Below are 20,387 nucleotides of genomic sequence, written 5' to 3' on the forward strand. Positions count from 1 at the left end.
TAGCGGTGGTTGCCCGTGCCAGCTGTAGCAGTCTGAAAGAGTTTTTAGAACAGCCTGTCCTACAGCTGCCTGCTGTTTGGAGTGCACATCTACGCAGTAGTGTTTGGTAAATATATGTGTGGTGGACCATGTGGCTGCCTTACATATCTCTTGTAAAGGAATATTCCCCAGGAAAGCCATGGACGCTCCTAACTTACGTGTGGAGTGTGCCCTTGGAGGAATGGTTAGTTTGCGTTTAGCCTTAGCATAGCACATCTGTATACACTTAACGATCCACCTGGCTATCCCTGGTTTGGAAATGGGGTTGCCTTTGTGCTGTGAAGAAAAGGCAACAAAAAGCGGTTTTGTTTTCCTGAAATCCTTTGTTCTGTCTATATAGTACATAAGAGCTCTCTTGACATCTAATGTGTGTAGGGATCTCTCAGCGACATTTTCTGGATTAGGAAAGAAAACTGGCAGTTCTATGGTCTGGTTCATATGGAACTGCGAAATCACCTTAGGCATGAATGTAGGGTTGGTGCGTAATACAACCCTATTTGCGTGGACCTGTATGAACGGCTCTTGAATGGTTAAGGCCTGGAGTTCACTAAATCTTCGTAGTGAGGTAATGGCTACTAGGAAAGCTACTTTCCAGGTTAGAAACTGAAGCTCACAAGAGTGGAGAGGTTCAAAAGGTGGTCCCATCAGTCTGGTGAGGACCAGATTGAGGTTCCAGACCGGTGAAGGCGAGTGTCTGGGAGGCATTACTCTTGAGTCCTTCTAGAAAAGCCTTAATGGCAGGCACTCTGAAGAGCAAGAGGTGCTGCCTGTTTTGAAGATAAGCTGCTATTGCGGATAAATGTATACGAATGGAACTGTACGCCAGATTACACCTGTATAAGTGCAGCAAATAACAGATAATGTTTTAAATAGATGCATCCAGCGGGTTAATGTCATTGTTGTTACAATATATGACAAACCTCTTCCATTTAGCCGCATAGCAAGCTCTGGTTGTGGGCCGTCTTGCCTCCTTGATGATATTCATACATTCTGACGGCAAGTTGAGGTAGCCAAATTCTAAGACTTCAGGAGCCAGATCGCCAGGTTGAGCTGTTGCGGATCTGGATGCTGAATGTCGCCATGGCTCTGCGTCAAAAGCCTGGGTGTGAGGTGTAGCCTTTGATGTGGTACCACGGATAGGTCCAGAAACGTGGTGTACCATGGTTGGCGTGCCCACATTGGAGCAACCAGGATGAGTGTCATCGAGTGTTGCCTCAGTTTGCGTGCCACCAGCGGTATTAAAGGTGCTGGGGGAAAAGCGTACGCCAATTTGCCTGACCAGTTCATCCATATTGCATTGCCCTGCGACTGTGGATGTGGGAACCTGCTTGCGAAGCTTTGGCATTTTGCGTTTTCCCTAGTGGCGAACAGGTCTATCTGTGGATGACCCCACTGCTGAAAGTACGGTTGGAGTACTGATGGGTGTATCTCCCACTCGTGCATCTGGTGGCTGTGTCTGCTGAGCAGATCCGCCATCTGGTTGTCCTTGCCCGAGAGGTGTTCCGCCGTGAGGAAGATGTTCCTCTGAATGGCCCACTTCACATGCTCTGAGCCAGATGAGACAACTGTGAAGAGTGTGTTCCTCCATGCTTCTGTATGTAGTACATGGCAGTCATGTTGTCCGTCCGGATCAACACGACCTTGTTGCACAAGTGTACTTTGAATGCTTTTATCGCCATGAAGATTGCCATCTGTTCCAGAAGGTTGATGTGCATCTTCTTCTGCTGTGTCGTCCATAGTCCCTGCACTGTGTAATTGAGTACATGAGCTCCCCATCCTTGGAGAGATGCGTCCGTCGTCAGTATAATCTATGGCATAGGCTCTTGGAACAGCCGGCCCTTGCAAAGGTTTTGTGGGTTCCACCAATGCAGAGAGTTGAATGCCCGACCGCTCACCAACACTAGGTCTTTTAACTGTCCTTGAGCCTGATTCTACTGACGTGCCAAGCACTCCTGAAGCGGACGCATGTGTAGTCTCGCGTGCGGAACTATGAAGATGCAGGAGGCCATCATGCCTATCAACTGCATGAACACTCGTGCTGGAAGCGAGTGTTGGGGTCTGAATTTTTGTATCAGTAACTGCATGCTGTGTATTCTCGCTGAGCTTTGGCTGCCGGAGTGGTTATTGTCGCGCCCAGGTACTGTCGCACGTGGGCGGGGTGAAGATGTGACTTTGGATAATTTAGCGAGAATCCCAGACTGTGAAGAAGATGAATGGTGTGGGACATGTGGCTGGCACACTGCTGGGCCGTCTTTGCTTGAACAAGCCAGTCCTCCAGGTAAGGGTAGACATGTATGTGCTGTCTCCTTAGGTGTGCTGCTACTGTTGCCAGGCACTTTGTGAACACCCTGGGTGCCGTCGTTACTCCGAAAGGGAGGACTTGGAACTGATAATGTTGGTTTTGAATAGTGATCCTGAGATACTGTCTGTGTGATGGGTGTATGGGTATGTGGAAATACGCATCTTTTAGATCCAGCGTTGCGAGGAAGTCTCCCTGACTGAGTAACAGCAGAACCTGTTGTAAGGTGAGCATATGAAAATGCTCCTACAGAATGTAACTGTTTAGAGGCCTGAGGTCTAGAATAGGTCTGAGAGACCAGTCCTTTTTGGGTACTAAGAAGTACAGAGAGTACACACCTGAGCCTTGGTCTTCCACAGGCACGAGCTCTATGGCCCCTTTTTGCAGCATGCTGACGACCTCCTGCTGCAATAAGAGTAAGTGCTCTGCGGACATAGGACGGTGTCTTGGTGGGATGTTGGGTGGACTGGATGTTAATTCCAGACAATACCCGTACTGGACAATGTCTCTCACCCACCTGTCTGTGGTGATGGATTTCCAGACCGGCAGGAACTGTTGTAGTCTCCCCCCGACAGGTGTTATATGGTCGGGGCAGTGACAGGGCGTCACTGTTTGTTATTGGCAGAGGACCTGGAGCGGTTTCCTCTGCCTCTGCCCTTGACGTGGTTTCCACGATATCCACCCCGGTTGTTTTTATTGTAGGTGGATTGTGTACCTCCTTTATTGTACTGTGTCTGCTGTGTGGACTGGCCTCTTGGGGGGCCCCTAGTATTGGAGCGGCGAAAGGAGCCACCCCAAAACTGCTGTGACTGCAGAGCCCCCATTGACTTTGCAGTCTCTCTATCTTTTTTAATTTTTTTCAAGGGTGGTGTCAACCTCAGGTCCAAATAAGAAGTCCGGGTTAACTGGCTGATTGAGGATAGAGGTTTGTATTTCAGGTTTGAACCCTGAGATTCTCAACCAGGCGTGTCTCCTTAACATAACGCTAGTGTTGATGGCCCTGGCTGCAGTGTCAGCTGCGTCTAGCGCGCATTTGATGGAAGCATTTGTTATAAGCTTCCCTTCCTGGATTAGTAGTTCTGCACCCTCCTTGTACTGATCTGGTAGGTGTTGCAACAGTGTCTCAAGGGAATCATAATGGGAACTGTCATATCTGGCTAAGAGTGCCTGAGTGTTGGCAATGCGCCAGATGTTAGCCGCCTGCGCAGCCACCCTTTTCCCTGAAGTTTCCAGAACTTTTGACTCTTTGTCAGGAGGAGGAGCATCACCTGTAGTCTGGGAGTTTGCTCTCTTACGTGCATTAGAAACAACTAATGAGTCCAAAGGCAACTGTCCCCTTATATAAGTAGGGTCCGCAGGTGCTGGTTTATATTTCTTTTCAATCCATGGGTTTAACACCCTAGCTCTAGTGGTGTCCTTAAAAATGTCATTAGCATGCTTAAGGACCCCTTTTAGCATGGGCAGGGTCTTGACTGTTCTTTCCGAAGTGGAAAAGGTGTCGACCAGAAAATCTTCTTCCACAGGGTCGGCATGAAGTTAGACGTCATGTTTACTGGCTGCCCTTTCAATAAGGGCGTTAAAGGCAGTTGTGTCCTCAGTAGGAGACGTTTTCACATTGTACACATGAGTGTCAGGGACAGTCTGCGGATCCCTTGGGTCAGCTGGGTCTGCCCATGGTTGGTTTTGATCATCGGGATCAGTGTCCACATGATAAAGGCCATCTTCATGTTCGTCATCCCCTGCATCCACATCCGAGTATGTTGGGGACTCATTTTGTGGTTCTTGTCCATAGTAATGAAGGGGTTCCACAAGAGCTGGTGACGTTGTGGAAACCCTCTTCTTCAAGGGAAACTTATATGACTCTATGGGTGATTCTGGTACGATTTTCCTCTTATATATGGAGAGTCTACCAGTTTCCCAGTCGATGAATTGTCTCGACTCCTGTTCTTCAGGCTCCTCTGTAGCCTCCAATTCCGACGACACTTTCTTACTGGCGCAGATACCTTGTTTTGGCTCGGACGTACTGAGAGTGGCAACCCAAATTTGATCGGCGTCGACGCGGTCTGAACGTGTTCGACCAGCTTTGGCGTCGGGCCTTCTTCGGCCCGACCGCTGTAGCCTTGTCCTTGATGCGTTGGAGTGACTCCGACACTTCCTTGGCTATGAATGGGCTGGGCCGCGTCAACTCGAAAGGGTCCTTGGAGCCAGTCTTTGTCTTGTCCGCAGGCCTCGACCGAGGATCGATCCAGTCTTTCAGTTCGAGTCTTTTGTGTGTGTCGACTCCCTTTTGCGTCGGTCTTGGTGGTTCGACAGCCTTGACCTTGGTCTTCGGTGCCCCAACCATCGGTTCGATGATCCTTTTGAGCTTTTCGGCATCGACGGCCATTTTCTTTTTCTTAGGCTCCGAGGGGGTGAAGGCCTTGGAGCCGACCAGAGTTAGTTGCACTTTCGGTTTTGGCACTGCTGCTTTCGGTTTCGATTTCTTTGGATCGACCGATGGCGGTTTTGAAACCGATGGCTCTTTAGGAATGTTCGAAGCCGGGCCTTTTTGCAGGGCTGTAGAACGAGACTGTAGTTCTCGGGTAAGGCCTTGTGGCGATCCCTCGACCTGAGCCTTATTGAGTGCGTCATCTTCGGCCCCCGTATAGCCGGTTGGGACTAGCTCCTCGCCTGAGCTATCTTCTACGGCCCCAAGGACCATTGCGTCGTCTCCTACCTCTTCGACGACGTTTTAGTCTTCTTCTTGCATCTCCTCGTCTTCGGCGTCATACTCCGAGTCATGTCCCGAAGCCGGGTCGGAACGGTAGTCTTGCTCTTCTAGATCAACGACCTCCTCGTCTTCGGTCCCGAAGATGTTTTCGGGAACAGGCACTGACTTCTTCGACTCCAATCGAGCCGCGCGTCGAATCCGAAGAGTTATCTTCGACCTGAACCGGGCACAGGCCATACAGTTGGCCTCGTTGTGATCCGGGGTCAGGCACTTGTTGCACACCGGGTGGACATCGATGTGCGGATATTTTGCATTGCAAAGCGGACACCTCTTGAACGGGCTTCTCTCCATTTCAGATCGAAGATCGGGTCAAGCGAGGAAAGAAACCGGCTGAGTCCTCGATGTCCTCTCGAACAAGTTACCGGTACCGAACTAAACGATACCGACGCAGTCGAAAGCCTTTTGGCTTTGTAGAAAGTTTTCCTAACTTGATCTAAGATAGTAACATCCGAACCCAATGGCGGAAAAAAACAATCTGAAGATGGAGGATGCCCATGCGCACTGTAGTCCAGGGGAGGAGCCACCTATCTCCTGATACTTCGAAGACTCTTCCAGGACAACAACGTGCAATCATCCGGACCCAACACTAGGCGGCGATCTATGCACCGATATGAATTCAGCAGCCCACATGCCTCGAACCTCTTTTAACATCTAAGGTGTCCAGTGCTCGGTCTGCTACAGAATCAGGGTTTGGAAAGAAAACTGGCAGTTCTATGGTTTGATTAATGTGGAACTGCAACACCACCTTAGGCATGAATTTAGGGTTGCTACGTAGCACTACCCTATTAGCATGAATTTGTAGGAAAGGCTCTTGAATTGTTAGGGCTTGAAGCTCACTAACTCTTCTTAGCGATGTGATGGCTATCAGAAAAGCCACTTTCCATGTAAGAAACTGTATCTCACAAGAATGAAGAGGTTCAAAGGGTGGCCCCATTAGTCTGGTGAGAACAATGTTTAGATTCCAGGCAGGTGAAGGAGGGTGTCTGGGAGGGATCACTCTTTTGAGTCTTTCCAAAAAAGCCTTAATGGCAGGCACTCTGAAAAGGGAAAGATGCTGCCTGTTTTGAAGATATGCTGCCATGGCGGCCAAATGTACCCTGATGGAACTATATGCCAGATTGCATCTCTATAGATGCAACAAATAACATATGATGTTTTGCGTGGACGCATCTAGCGGATTAATGTCATTATTCGAACAGTAGATGACAAATCGCTTCCATTTGGCTGCATAGCATGCGCTAGTTGTAGGCTGCCTTGCCTCCTTGATGATGTTCATACAGTCAGGGGGCAAGTTGAGGTAGCCAAACTAGGACCTCAGGAGCCATATTGCAAGGCTCAACTGTTGCGGATCTGGGTGCTGAATGTCTCCATGGCTCTGAGTGAGGAGACTGAGTGTGAGGCGCAGCCGCTTGTGAGGCACCACTGAAAGTTCCAGGAACGTGGTGTACCAGGCCTGCCTTGCCCACGTTGGAGCAACCAGGATGAGCGTCATGGAGTGCTGCCGCAGTTTGCGTGCCACTAGTGGTATGAGCAGTGCTGGAGGAAAAGCGTACGCAAATTCGCCTGACCAGTTCATCCATATCGCATTGCCCTGAGACTGCGGGTGTGGGAACCTGGCGGCGAAGGTTTGGCATTTTGCGTTTTCCTTTGTGGCAAACAGGTCCATCTCCGGACGACCCCACTGCTGGAAATATGGGTGGAGCACCGAGGGGTTGCATCTCCCACTTGTGCATCTGATGGCTGTGCCTGCTGAGCAGGTCCGCCATCTGGTTGTCTTTGCCTGGGAGATGTTCTGCCACGAGGAAGATGTTCCTCTGGATAGCCCACTTCCACATGCTCTGGGCTAGATGAGATAGTTGCAGAGAGTGTGTGCCTCCCTGCTTTTGTATGGAATACATGGCAGTCATGTTGTCCGTCCGGATCAGCACGACTTTGTTGCACAGGTGCAATTTGAATGCCTTCATCGCCATGTAGATTAACATCAGCTCCAGCAGATTGATATGCATCTTTTGCTGCTGCGTCGTCCATAGTCCCTTAACGGTATAATGGAGGACATGAGCTCCCCAGCCCTGGAGAGATGCGTCAGTCGTCAGCACTATTTGTGGGACAGGCTCTTGGAACGGTCGGCCCCTGCAAAGGTTGTGTGTGTTCCACCAATGCAGAGAGTTGTATGCACGACCAGTCACCAACACTAGGTCTTTCAGTTGCCCATGAGCCTGGTTCCACTGTCGTGCCAAGCACTCCTGAAGCGGACGCATGTGTAGCCTCGCGTGCGGGACTATGAAAATGCAGGAGGCCATCATACCGATTAGCTGCATGAATACCTGCGCTGGGAGCGAGTGTTGGGGCCTGAATTTCTGAATTAGCAACTGCATGCTGTTGACTCTGGCAGAGTTTGGCTGCGCTGTTGCTGTTATTTATTGTTGCACCTAGGTACTGTTGTACATGAGCGGGCTGAAGATGCGACTTTGGGTAATTTAGTGAAAATCATAGACTGTGTAGGAGGTAAATTGTGCATGACATGTGGCTGGCACACAGTTGGGCTGACTTTGCTTGGACAAGCCAGTCGTCCAGGTAGGGATAGACATGGATGTGTTGTCTCCGAAGGTGCGCAGCCACAGTCGCTAAGCACTTGGTGAACACCCTGGGGGCAGGGGTGACCCCGAAAGGCAGGACCTTGAACTGGTAATGCTGGTTGTTGACGGTGAACCTGGGATACTTCCTGTGCCCTGGGTGAATGGGAATGTGGAAATATGCATCTTTCAGGTCTAGGGTTGCCAGGAAGTCTCCCTGACTGAGCAATGGTAGGACCTTCTGTAAAGTTAACATATGAAAATGTTCTGACAAGATGTACTGGTTCAGGGGTCTGAGGTCTGAGGTCTAGAATGGGCCGCAGGGAACCGTCCTTTTTTGGGATTAAGAAGTACAGAGAGTACACCCCTGTACCTTGCTGTTCTAAAGGCACGAGTTCTATTGCCCCTTTTTGCAGCATGGAGAGTACTTCTTGCTGCAACAAGTGCATGTGCTCTGTGGACATAGAACGGTGCCTTGGGGGTATGTTGGGGGGAGTGGAGGTTAGTTCCAGACAATAGCCGTATTGCATAAGTTGTCTCACCCACCTGTCTGTGGCACTGCCTTCCCAGACCGGCAGGAACTGCTGGAGTCTTCCCCCGACCGGTGTTAAATGGTCCGGGGGCAGTGACAAGGCGTCACTGTTTGTGGGGGGGGCGGAGGATCTGGCATTATTTCCACGTCCTCTGCCTTTGGTGCTGTTCCCACGATATCCACCCCTGTTATTTTTGTTATAGGTGGTCTGCGTGCTCCCCTTGTTGTATTGGGCTTGCTGCAATGCTAGACCTCTAGAGGTTCCCCTGTTACAGGAGCGACGAAAGGAACTGCCCCTGAACTGCTGTGACTGCAGGGCCCGCATGTATTTTGCTGTCTGTGTCTTTCTTAATCTTTTCAAGGGTCGTGTCTACATCAGGACCAAAAAGAAAGTCAGGGTTAACTGGCTGATTAAGCAAAGTTTTTTGGATCTCTGGTTTAAAACCAGAGATGCGGAGCCAGGCATGACGTCTCAGCATAACACTAGTGTTGATGGCCCTAGCTGCCGTGTCGGCTGCATCAAGTGCACACTTGATGGATGCATTTGAAATTAACTTTCCTTCCTGTATGAGCATTTCTGCTCTCTCCTTATTAGCCTCAGGCAGGTGTTGCATTAGCTGTTCTAACGTGTCGTAGTGAGCCCTATCGTATATAGCCAACAGGGCCTGTGTATTTGCGATCCTCCAAATATTAGCCGCTTGAGCAGCTACACGCTTGCCAGAAGCCTCCAAGATTTTGGATTCTTTGTCCGGAGGAGGAGCATCACCACTAGTCTGAGAGTTTGCTCTCTTGCGAGCATTAGCCACAACCAAGGAGTCCAATGGGAGCTGGCCCCGGATGTACGTAGGGTCCACGGGCACAGGGCGATATTTTCTTTCAATCCTTGGGTTTACAACCCTTGCCCTGGTGGTCTCCTTGAAAATGTCAGTAGCATGTTTCAGGACACCCTTTAGAATAGGCAATGTCTTTACTGATTTTTCTGAGGTGGAGAAAGTATTTAACAGAAAGTCCTCCTCCACTGGATCTGCGTGCATTTCCACGTCATGGTTAATGGCCGCCCTTTTTAGCAAAGCGTTAAACGCCGCAGTGTCTTCAGTGGGCGAGGTCTTGACACTATAGGAGTGAGCATCAGGTGCAGTCTGTGGCTCATCAGGGTCAACCGGGTCATTCCAGGGTTGAGGTTCATCCTGATCTGCGTCAGCATGATAATTAAATTCAATCTGACCGTAACCCTCTCCCACATCTTCATTGCTGCGTATGTCAGAGTAGGCATATTGTGTATATGGCTCCACAGGTTCGAAGAGAACAGGTGAGGTGGCCGAATCCCGTTTCTTTTTGAGAGGGCTCTTGTATGACTCCAAAGAATGTTCTGGAGCGATCTTTCTTTTGTGAATGGTGAGCCTGCCAGAATCCGAGTCGATGAAGAGCTTCGACTGATTGTCATACGAGGGTGCCTGGAATATTACCTCCTCTGGAATGGACTGAGACTTGGAAGGTCCCGACACATTCCTGGACGCTTCGGCGCCTTTTTGTGGTTCGAACGCTTTTGGTCGAGCGGTCGGGGGCAGTACGTATTTAATTGGAGGAAGCACCTGAGAAGAACCGACCTTCTTCGAGATCGACGGCGTCTTCGATCCGATCTGCTTTGGTGGATCACCAGCATGCTTGCGGCCTTGCGTGGATTAAAGAGCATGGTGCGCAGCAGGCACAGCCTTGGGCTTCGACGCAAAATGCTCCTTCGGGTCGGGTTTTGTCTTCGACTCGAGGGCCTTGCTTAAGATCGGCTTTGAGGATGCAAGCGTCGGTTCGACAATCTTTTTAGCCTGGAGTCCTTTGGCAGTGTCGACATGTTTGGACGTCGACGGCGTCAGAGTGACGTGCTTGACTGTCGAGACTGGCTTTGGCGCCCCGCTCTTCGGGCCGACGCCCCCTTGTGACCCCGAAGGGTCGACGACACCTTTAGACTTGACTTGAGCCGAGGAGTCCGAGTGCGTCGATCCGAGGACTGTTATCAACAGTTTCGTTTTCGCCTCTGTTGGTTTCGGTTTTGATGGATCGACCGATGGCTCCTTTGAAGTACTCTTAACCGGGCCTTGACGCGGGGCTATAGAATGTGGAGTAAGATCTCGGCTAAGGCCTTCCGGCGATGCCTCGACCTGAGCCTTAGAGAGCACAGTGTCAATATTAGGCCCCGCAACTGCGGGTGGGCCTTGCTCATCGCTCGAGTCGTCATCGACGGCTCTGATGGCCTCTGCGTCGTCTCCTACCTCGACGACGTCTTCATCATGGACGTAGCCTTCATCGTCGTCCACACCGAAGTTAGAGTCTTGCTCCGAGGCAGGGTCTGACTGCTGGTCAGGATCCTCTTCATCGACGCCTTCATCGTCATCGGCCTCGAAGATGTTCTCCGGGTCGGGCGCCGCTTTCTGCGCTGACAGTCTCGCCGCGCGTCGAAGTCGAAGCGTCTTCTTCGACCGGAACTTGGAACAGGCCATACAGCTGGCCTCGTCGTGGTCCGGGAAAACATTTATTGCACACTGGGTGCACATCAATGTGAGGGTATTTTGAGTTGCAGACGGGGCATCTCTTGAACGGGCTCCGTTCCATCGTCGTCGTAGTTGGGGCCTTCGGTGTCGAAAAGGCAAACGGCCTTCGACGTCCTGTTCGAAGAACTGGAGGAAGTACAAGACCATACCGACGCCCCGAAGGCCTTTTGGCCTTGCGCAAAGAGTTTTATACTGATTCCGAACTGGAGTCAAGAAAGTACATCCGAACCCGATGGCGGACAAAAACAATCGGAGGATGGGGAAGATGTCCATGCGCACTGTAGTCCAGGGGAGGAGCCACCTATCTCGTGATACTTCAAAGACTCTTCCAGGACAACAATGTGCAATCATCCGGACCCAACACAAGACGGCGATCTATGCACAGATATGAATTCAGCAGCTCAAATGCCTCGAACACATGATTTCCTTTCTAGGTTTCACCTAGGCAGAACATGTACTGTCTCTTTCGAGACACGCTTTATCTACAATGTGGGTTTCAAGCCCCTCCCATATTTTCCATTCATTTCGGTTTGTGTCCTTCGTAAATGCCTGCTTGTGTTTTGTTAATATGCTTAATTAGTCCTTCCTCTTCGTATTTGACACTCCCAGGATACTGCCCCTGTTACAAGTAGCCTTACACTTTTTTTATGTATGTTCTTTTGTGCGCACAATTATTTTTTTTTGACTCTGCTCTTAATTTTGGATTGTACTTATTTTGGGCTTTCTGACTTTTGTTTCATCAGTACAGCGCCCGCTTCACAGATGCCGCGCTTCATGTTTAACAACATTTGCATTTTCAAATGAGTAGCGTGTTTGCGTATATAAACAAACCTTGTCGCTTTTATTTCTTCAGCACAGCACCCGCTTCATAGATGACTCGCTTAATTTATCCTTTCCTTTTTTTTCTGAGGAGGTAGCTGTGAGCTTTTGCAGTCGTCGAAACCTGCATTCTAGTTTCACCATTGCGTGGCTGCTGGAAAGGGGGGCGGAGGGGTAAAGAAATTCCATAACAGCTTCTCCCAGAGCCCAGTCTCTCCCTGCATCCGCTCACTAGGTTTGGGGCAGATGCCATGATCCCCGGAAGAAGCTTTAGGTTAAGGCAAATACAGCCACTCCCTCTCCTGAATTTATTTGTCCTCATTGCTGACCTGTTAAATGAGTTTTTTTATTTTTCACCCCTGAAATCTCCTCAGTTGCTCCCACTCCAGTTTTGACTTTGCCCCCCCTGCCTTTTCCTATCGGCTCCTTCGTGCTGTTTTTGATCTGGTCAGAGGGCAGTTTTCTCCCACACAAAAGGAAGAGAGAACCCCTTATCTGGAGTCATTCGCATTTTGAGCGTTTGGCTTTTCACTCACTTCTAAACAAAAGAAAAAAGTGGAGTTCGAGCAGGAACTGGCCCATATGTGGTCCCATATACAAGAACCTTACCTGTAGAAGGGGTGGGTGGCTCACTACAAAAAGAAAATATTTCCAAAGCAGAGCATATGGTCAACAAAGCAGCAGCTCAGTCACTGGAACATCCTGTGCAAAATAGAAATCTCCACATTCTCGCACATGAGCAAGTTTCCACATCAAATGCAGTGAATTTGGTGATGTTACATCAGTGACAAATTTTCCACAGCGATTCAAGGGAGGATGTCCCTGGGACTTCTGAGACATATGTTAAATCCCAGAGTCTCCCAGAGCACCTTGACACAGCTACCAGGAGGTGCATACTTATCACAGTAATGTTTGGTTTTCTTAAATAAAAAAAAAAGAAGAAAGCATGATGACAATATTTTACTATGGCTGAAAAATAACTGGAACATGGGAGAAGTGCAGCATAGTTAAGTTGATGTTTTGCAGATCTATCCCTATTTGTCACTATCTAGGTGTATCTTTCTATCGGACTCTCGGTCTGTCTTTCTCAATCTAATCATTCTAGTGGCACACACCAAGGCCAATAACTAATATAGATCCAAAGCAGCCCATGGGCACTGCAGCACATGGGCACTGCCACCACGGGGGGTTCCTGTTCACCAGTGCCTGAGCAAGACAGGTAAGTGCACCATATCACTAAACACACACATGCCACCCCAACCTCCAGTGAGGCCCAGACATCTGTTCATGTGCCACGTATCAGAGACACGGAAGTAGCAAGATCATTAAATCTTATGACTCGGTAAAGTCAGAGTCCATTTTAATAACGTTGCACCACTGAAGCGATGAGACCTCTGCATGCAGACTGCCATCTTCCACAGACATACCTAATTTTTACCAATAGTGATACAAGTCACTGTACCGTGTTAAAAAGCTTTTGAATTACGGATTATATTGTTCAGGTGTTAATTTCCGTGATTACAATGTCATTACACACCATGATATATGCAGGCCTGAAATGGCAATACCAATAAATGCAATGTCGATGCATGCCACAAAATGTGCTCTCAATGTATATACCAGTAGAAACGTCAATGTATGCCATAATCTATGGACGCATAACAAGGTCAATGTAAATAAAGACCATATCAATGTATGCTACGACAACGGTATGCAAAATACTGAGGATGCCGGTAAAAATTATGACAACCATGTTAATTGTACACATTTTAAAGAACTCATATCATTGCAGTCGGGCTCAACCAATGTGACCTCTCCATCAACCCGGAGTCTGAGAAACGTGGTCAGACAGGCCCTGCGACCAGAGCCTACCGATTGGCAGGTCACAGGTGGGGTTGCACTTAGCCCAAAGACAAACATGCACTCAGGGAAAACTCTGGTCGATCCCACAGAGAGGCTGTTACACCACAAACAGGTCCGAGGAAATTGGCTCCAATGAAACACATTTGGTCTAAGGCGCGCGTTCCGAAAATACCACAAAGATAGATGCACCATACCGTTAGGAACACACAGCCAATCACAACACAGCATACACAACATATGTAGTGATCACGCGCTCCCCACTCCGGATATCTAGACACTTACACATTGGCCCACACTACACCAAGACTGTCAGATCTGTTTATTGTACATCAAGAACGGTATACATGGTCGGCCAAAACTTCTGTACAATGAGACACCTTTTTCAGACGCTACTCTGTCGATACTGTCCCTGCCACTACATTTAATTAAACCAACTCCTTCCGGTTTTGTCAAACGCCTCTTGTGAATAGAGTGCACATTCTAAGCAATACACTTACTTGTAAACGGAGTAGTAAGAAAACATAATATTTCATTAACTTACACTCATGGCCCGGTGGTGTGCCCAGTGCACGGGCACCCTTGTGTGTCTGCGCTGGATTGTCGTTTAGTAGCAAAGCTACACTGCTTTGCGAGGAATGTTAACTGCTTGTTGCTTCAGGGCTCAGCTTGCACAGCATTTTTGCTAATAAGAGGTTTCAGGAATTTGCCATAAAATAAAGTTTAGAGCACAAATAATTTGGGGGTGGGGCTCTAGTGGTATGGAGCTCAGGGGCATGCTCTCTAACTATAGGAGTCTCTACTCTTTTTTTCTAGTCTGCCTAAAGGATTTCTAAGTACTACGGACTGTCACCCATTTCTAACTCCCTATTTTAGGTTGTCCCCACAGGTGCTTCTCATCTGGGATACTGTGATTTTGCAAAGCAGATATCAGTGTGTATCCTTTTAGGACACTCTCACCAGGAGTAGGTTTCTCCAAATGGCAGCATCACACCACAACTGAAAAAAGTTGAGTTGTCCCGATCTCAAACAAACCTGAGGAACATTATTCACAGATTTATTCTGAAGTGTTACATACTGCTAGTATTTGGAGTGTTTTTGTTACAGTTTTTAGAAGTGTTTTTGAACTAAGCATTTTTATGTTGTGTGTGAAGTCCATAGGATGTTTTATTTTCTACAAACTGCCATAGCAGCAGACTTTTAACCTGCTGCCACGGTGCTACGGGCCTCTGAATAAAGGAGGAATCCGAGCATGTGGAGGGGTTTTTCTTACAAGGAGCGCCACAAAACATCTTCTATCAGAAAATAACACAAAGCCGCAACTCAGAGGTTCTGACAGATCTAAACATGTAGACACCCATTTCATGTGCAACCTACTAAGCTACAGGGCGTTCTTAAAGATTTTGGGGGCCCCTGTTGCAACCAGCTATGAATTTATGACCCAGTTTCAGGTCTTTCATGCCCCCTTTGGCCAGGTCACAGACAGTACACAGGTGCAATCAAAAATTCTAAATATGATTACATCTAATATTCAGGGATAGTGTCGTGTTTTCAATATTGTAACACAGGACCAGCTCACTAATATTACTGTAAATAGTCACTGTGACACCCTCTATGTTCTCATATACGAGGTCCAGTTTTAATCTAAAAGAAAAAACAAATTACTTACCTGTACAATGGGGGTCTCCAGTATTGATATCTTTTATAGATTCACATGCTTGATTCTTCCCCGTCGTCATGGGTGGAGTCCCACGGTAACAGTAAAATAGTAGTATTAATGTTTAACATTCAATTTCCATAGAAATTCAATAGCCTTTAGGAACGTTTTATAATGGTTTTAAAACATCCAAACTTCAGCCAATCAGATCATAGACCATAGAGTCGCCATCCCGTGCAGGGCGACCGAACCTCAGATTTCGAGCAATAGTACAATTTTCAGGAACAAAGAGGTATGGAGGGTGAACATTAAAGGGTAGGATGGGGGGACCACATGTAAATCTATCGAAGATATTCAATACTGGAGAACCAGAGTGTACAGGTAAATTGTTTTATCTCCAGTATTGTATCTTTTATAGATTAACATGCTTGAATCAGAATAGTAAGCAGTTATCAAAGGTCAGCTGCAAGGTGAACCATCCTACCATGCGACCCAAAGTATAAAAAATAAACAATAGTCATAAAGTACAGGCATTAGAAACATATATATATACATAGATATACCTACCTAACTCAGAAGGAATACAAAAGGTATTACTCACTGATCAGCTTGTCCAACCGCAACATCGTCTTCTGCCATGCATCCAGGCAGTAATTGTAGGAAGCTGGCTCTGTGTATATACTATACCAAAGTGAGGTATAGTGTGCACAGAGTCCAGTGGAACCCCAAAAGGTAGGCAGAGGTAAAGTTATATAGAACCTTACTCTCTATTTGTGGTAGTGTGGTCGAGCAGTAAGGCAGCATCAGAGAACAGTGTTAAGCATTTGTTGTATACACTCAGTCAGCAAATTAACTCTCATACTCCAAGACTGACCTCCAAACCAATTGTTTTTGTATACAAATATTCTTTTGGTTATTCTATTTTCTAGAAACAAGCAAGCCTGGCACAGGAAAGTGATAAGTACTTTGCAGTAAATATACAGTTGTAATACAGTTTGGATTTGTAATAGTAAATGCACTTTGTTTTGACTTGCAGTATGGTTTCAGCGAAATGCAATACTTTCTAAATACAGTACATAGATGTGAAAGGATTTTTCAGTAAAATTACAGATAAGTTACTTTTGAGATTACTTTTCCTACTCAGAGTAGTATACCTGGATAATACTCTGGGACATTTCCTGTAAACACATAAGTAAAATCGTTTTTGTTAGTGCAATTTTAAAGAATTTCTTTAGGTTTTTAAAACTCCACACTTAGAAACGTTTCCAAGAAAAACAGTCAATCGTATGGAGGAAAATAGGGTCATAGGTTTTTAGGTAAGTATTTGGGAGTGGGAGTGGAGGTTCTGGAGATAGACTCAGGGGTCCCCCAGGGTCAAGGATACACTCTGGCCACACCCTGAGCGGCACTAGGGTGGCCGGGTGCAGAGTGCTGAGGCCCAATGTTATCCAATGGGGGATAGAGGGCCTCCGGTTGGTGGCTGCTAACTAGCAGGTCACTGGGTTATGGGAGCAAAGCTCCAGGACTTTAGCTCAGGAAAAATGGTGAAACAAATTAGCACCGAAGGTGCACCCTCAGCAGCACAAGGGCGGCCGGGTGCAGGGTGCTTTTTCGACATTTGGTGCCCTGTTTCCAATGGAGAACCTTCGGTTGGTAAAGACACTGCAGGCTTGGGGAAGAAGGTCTTCTGGGTGCGACCACCACTTTGTGAGGTAAGTTGGGAAGTTAGGGGTTAATTAGGCACCATTGGTTTGGGCACACAAGGCCGTGGGGCGTCAAGTACAAGGGTGCCTTTTGGGGTTGGATCTTCTTACCAGCTCCTGGTCGCGGTTAGGGGGGGCCTTCAGGATTTAGACTACAGTCGTCGGCTTGAGGCAGTTCAGGGGTCGCCGGATCTCGGGTCAGGATCGCTGGGGTGACTTCCTCATGCTGTGTGCCTACTTGTGCCCGGGCTGTGGACGGCGGGTGCAGAGTGGTGCGGATTTGCGGTTTCCCGCCAAGGCCAGAGGTTGCAGATGAACAAAACCGGTATTCACAGGAGACAAAGTCTTTGTGGATGAAGGCAGGCAGGTCCTCTGGGGTCTTTGAGGTTGCCAGCTGCAGGACACACCGGGAATTCGCACTAGCAGGTTCGAGGGAGAGACAGGCCGGTAGGACTGGAGCCAAGTCAGTGGGTGTCTTCCTCTTGTTAGCTGCTGCACAGCTGTTCGGTCCTTCTTCTCGTAGTTTCTTCTTGTCTGAGGAAGCATGGTTCAGGGGTGCCCCTAAATACTAGATTTAGGGGTGTTACAGGTAGGTATAAAGCAGGGACCAATGGGTCCCTTCCCTGGGGTGGGTACATCCCCTATTATGCCCCCTTCAGTGGGATGGGGGCACAAGCCTGTCCCCGATTGGCTGAGTCACCCCACCTTCAAGATGGAGTGGACTGAGCAATGTGATTCACCTTGCCTCCCCCACCTGGGGGGTGGAGTTGGCATAGGTGAGCACACCTCTCTTCCTCACTTGTTTTTCCTGCCAGTTGTCCCAACCAAAGTGGGGGGGGGGGGGGGGAAGACCAGTGGGAACCAGTTGCTGAGAGCAGCAAGTGGCCTGGGGAAGCTCACAAAGGCGGTAAGCCTTTGAAGTTTCCCCTTCGTGAACCCTGATCATCCTGGGGGAGGAGGCTTGGCACCTCGTCCCAGGATGTGCATTGTTTCAGGGCCCAGAGAGCAGCAGGCTCTCAACACAGGGATCCAGAATCATGTCTGGTGGTGGCAGATGAAAGCAGTCACTCAGCCCAGACACTAGTGGTAGGTTAGTTATCAGGGGTATCTCTAAGATCCCCTCTGTGTGCCTTTTTCATTTTATCCCACACTGGCATAAGTGTGGGTTTAATGTGCTTAGAAGTTTGATACCAAACATTACCAAACTTCCCAGTTTTCAGTAAAGCCATTATGGAGCTGTGGAGTTTGTAATTACAACTTCCCAGCCCAATATACTCCTAATGCCATTACTGCACTTACAATGTCTAAGAATTGGTAAAGACACTGTAGGGGTACAGGGCTCATGCACCTGTAACCTCACCACTTGTAAAGTGCACCCAGCTATAGGGGTGGCTGACCTCAGCCAGGCAGTGGGTTTGAGGCATGGCACACAGGGATGTGTGCCATGTTGACTCCTCACTTTGTTTTTGCAGCAACATGCAGCCTGCAATGGTAGTGCGTGTGTATTAAGGTACAGGGCCTCCAAGGGTGGCACAATAAGTGCTGCAGCTCTTAGAGTCCTTCCCCGTCAGCCCTGTGCTATTCAATATCTAAATGCCCCCTCATGCCCGTGATAGCCTACTATGGAATCGCTATCATATCATATGCGGACGACACACAATTGTTCCTATCCCTAGACAAAGGCTGGTTGGATCCAAACCAGACTTCAAAAATTGTAAAAAAACACTGCAACTGAAATCTCAGATACTGTAAAGATACTTTGAAGGGAAGCCTTAGGTTTCGGCCTGCGCATTGCCACAGATTTCTGAGCACACCAGTAGTTCCCCCCCCCCCCCACACCTCCATCCCAAAAATATGGGCCATGGGGATCAATTTAAGCTCTAGTATTGTTCTTTGCACAAAGGAACTACAGTAATAGTTGGGGTGGAAATATTAGCCTATAAACTTCTAGGAGCTTTTGGTTTTTAACATCGGGAGTAATTGATCAACCAGTGGGAGTATAGCAGCATTGTAGTTCCAGGATATCAGACTTAAACAAGATTGTTACAACTGATGCCCAGTAGCATACATACCCTTAAAATCTCAAGGAAAGGCCTCACAAGCATTATATATAGTTAATCTAGAATTCACAGATTGTAAGATCAAAGGGTGCTCTACAAAATGTGAACTGATTGCACCAGCGCGTCAAGCCAATGCTTCAAGTTTACCTTGTACAATATTCATACTGGTCATTAGACAGGGGTCAAAGAATACACATGAAATTCGATATTACCTTCCCTATCTTCAGTGCATTGCTCCAGGAAACTGACATCAAAGCAGTAGAGAAGGGCCATCAGAAGGGCCAAGTTGACAGCATCCAATGAACCATCCGCTTCCACATTCACTTTCTCCAAGTACTCAATCAGCAGTAGTGTGTCATCCTTGCCCAACGGTGACTGGCAGGTCCACGCAAACAGGCTTTCTGCCAATGTCTGCCTACAATCCTTCACTAGATCTGCAACCTACAAAGACATTTTAAAATGTAACATACAAAGTGAAATTTCCTATTTGTCTGTACTGAAAGAGTAAACAAACATGAACTGTTAGTCCTTTTAATTGATTCCATCCAGAATACAAAGTAAAGTAGCAGGACTAACTCACTGTAGTTACTTAATACTGAAAGGTATCTTTCTCATTATAGATATTGGGCCACTGATAGGTCAATCAAAGCACTTTTGTGCTGCATGTAGCGATGTCTTAAAATTAATGGTGGCTTAGTGCACCCAGGTCTAGGCTATGCCAGGCTCTAAAGCCCCTGGCATACTATTGCACAGGCCACATACTAAGATAGACAGAAACCCAGTGGTTCATTCGAAGGAAACTGGACTAAGGATTCCCAGTAAAAGAGTCACCAATGACTACCAGTCCAATGAGTTTCTACTACGTTCCACTTTACTTTTCATAAATAAAAAAATAAAAAAAGAAATCTACACAACCAAGAGGAAGTAGTATTAGCAGTAGACATGTCAAGCCAGTATGGCCTCACCATAATGAGCAGCTAAACAAGAGAACATGACCAAAGTGATTGCAAAATATGCAAAGAGTGACTTGCAAAAAGTGGACTGATCATGCACTGAAGGCATCTGAAGACTGTTGGGCCTTGAACGCATAACAACCTGGAAGTAAGACATTTCAAAGAGTAAACAACATGTAAAACTAGAGAAAATGTCTAAAAGCAGATTATACACAGTTACTTAAATAATGTAGACTTGTGAGATCAAACGAGCAAAGAGGGGAAAGGTTAGGCCCTGGAGAAAATTAGAGAAGTTTTCTTCTGTGATAAAATATATTTTCTAGATTGTACACTTTACTCTTATTTGCGGGTACAAGGAGCGATTCCTAACTGATCATAAACTTTTACATATATACACCAAAACAATCGGTCTTGACAGTTGACTAGTTAACATACTTTTGGGCACTGTTGATAGTTGTCTCCTTCCAACTGCTGTAAATAAACGTGTCTCTGGAGAAATCTGAGGTTTACTGAAATTTTTGACAGACTAGTGATATGGTATTGGTGGATACAACGGACAATGACAGGGCGATGGGC

The 20,387-nt window shown here is 47.5% G+C and overlaps 1 protein-coding gene across 1 annotated transcript in view; it reads right to left on the reverse strand.

Annotated features, from left to right (window-relative positions):
* The window catches only part of NUP205 (nucleoporin 205), a 967,082-nt gene that overhangs the window by 821,674 nt on the left and 125,021 nt on the right, over positions 1-20,387 (reverse strand). Inside the window, exon 6 of the mRNA XM_086952983.1 lies at positions 19,071-19,299. Coding sequence (XP_086809109.1) covers positions 19,071-19,299 — 229 coding nt within the window. The remainder of the gene's footprint in view (positions 1-19,070; positions 19,300-20,387) is intronic.

The sequence above is a fragment of the Lissotriton vulgaris genome, chromosome 1_2 (genome assembly GCF_964263255.1).
Source record: "Lissotriton vulgaris chromosome 1_2, aLisVul1.2, whole genome shotgun sequence".
Lineage (NCBI taxonomy): Eukaryota > Metazoa > Chordata > Amphibia > Caudata > Salamandridae > Lissotriton > Lissotriton vulgaris.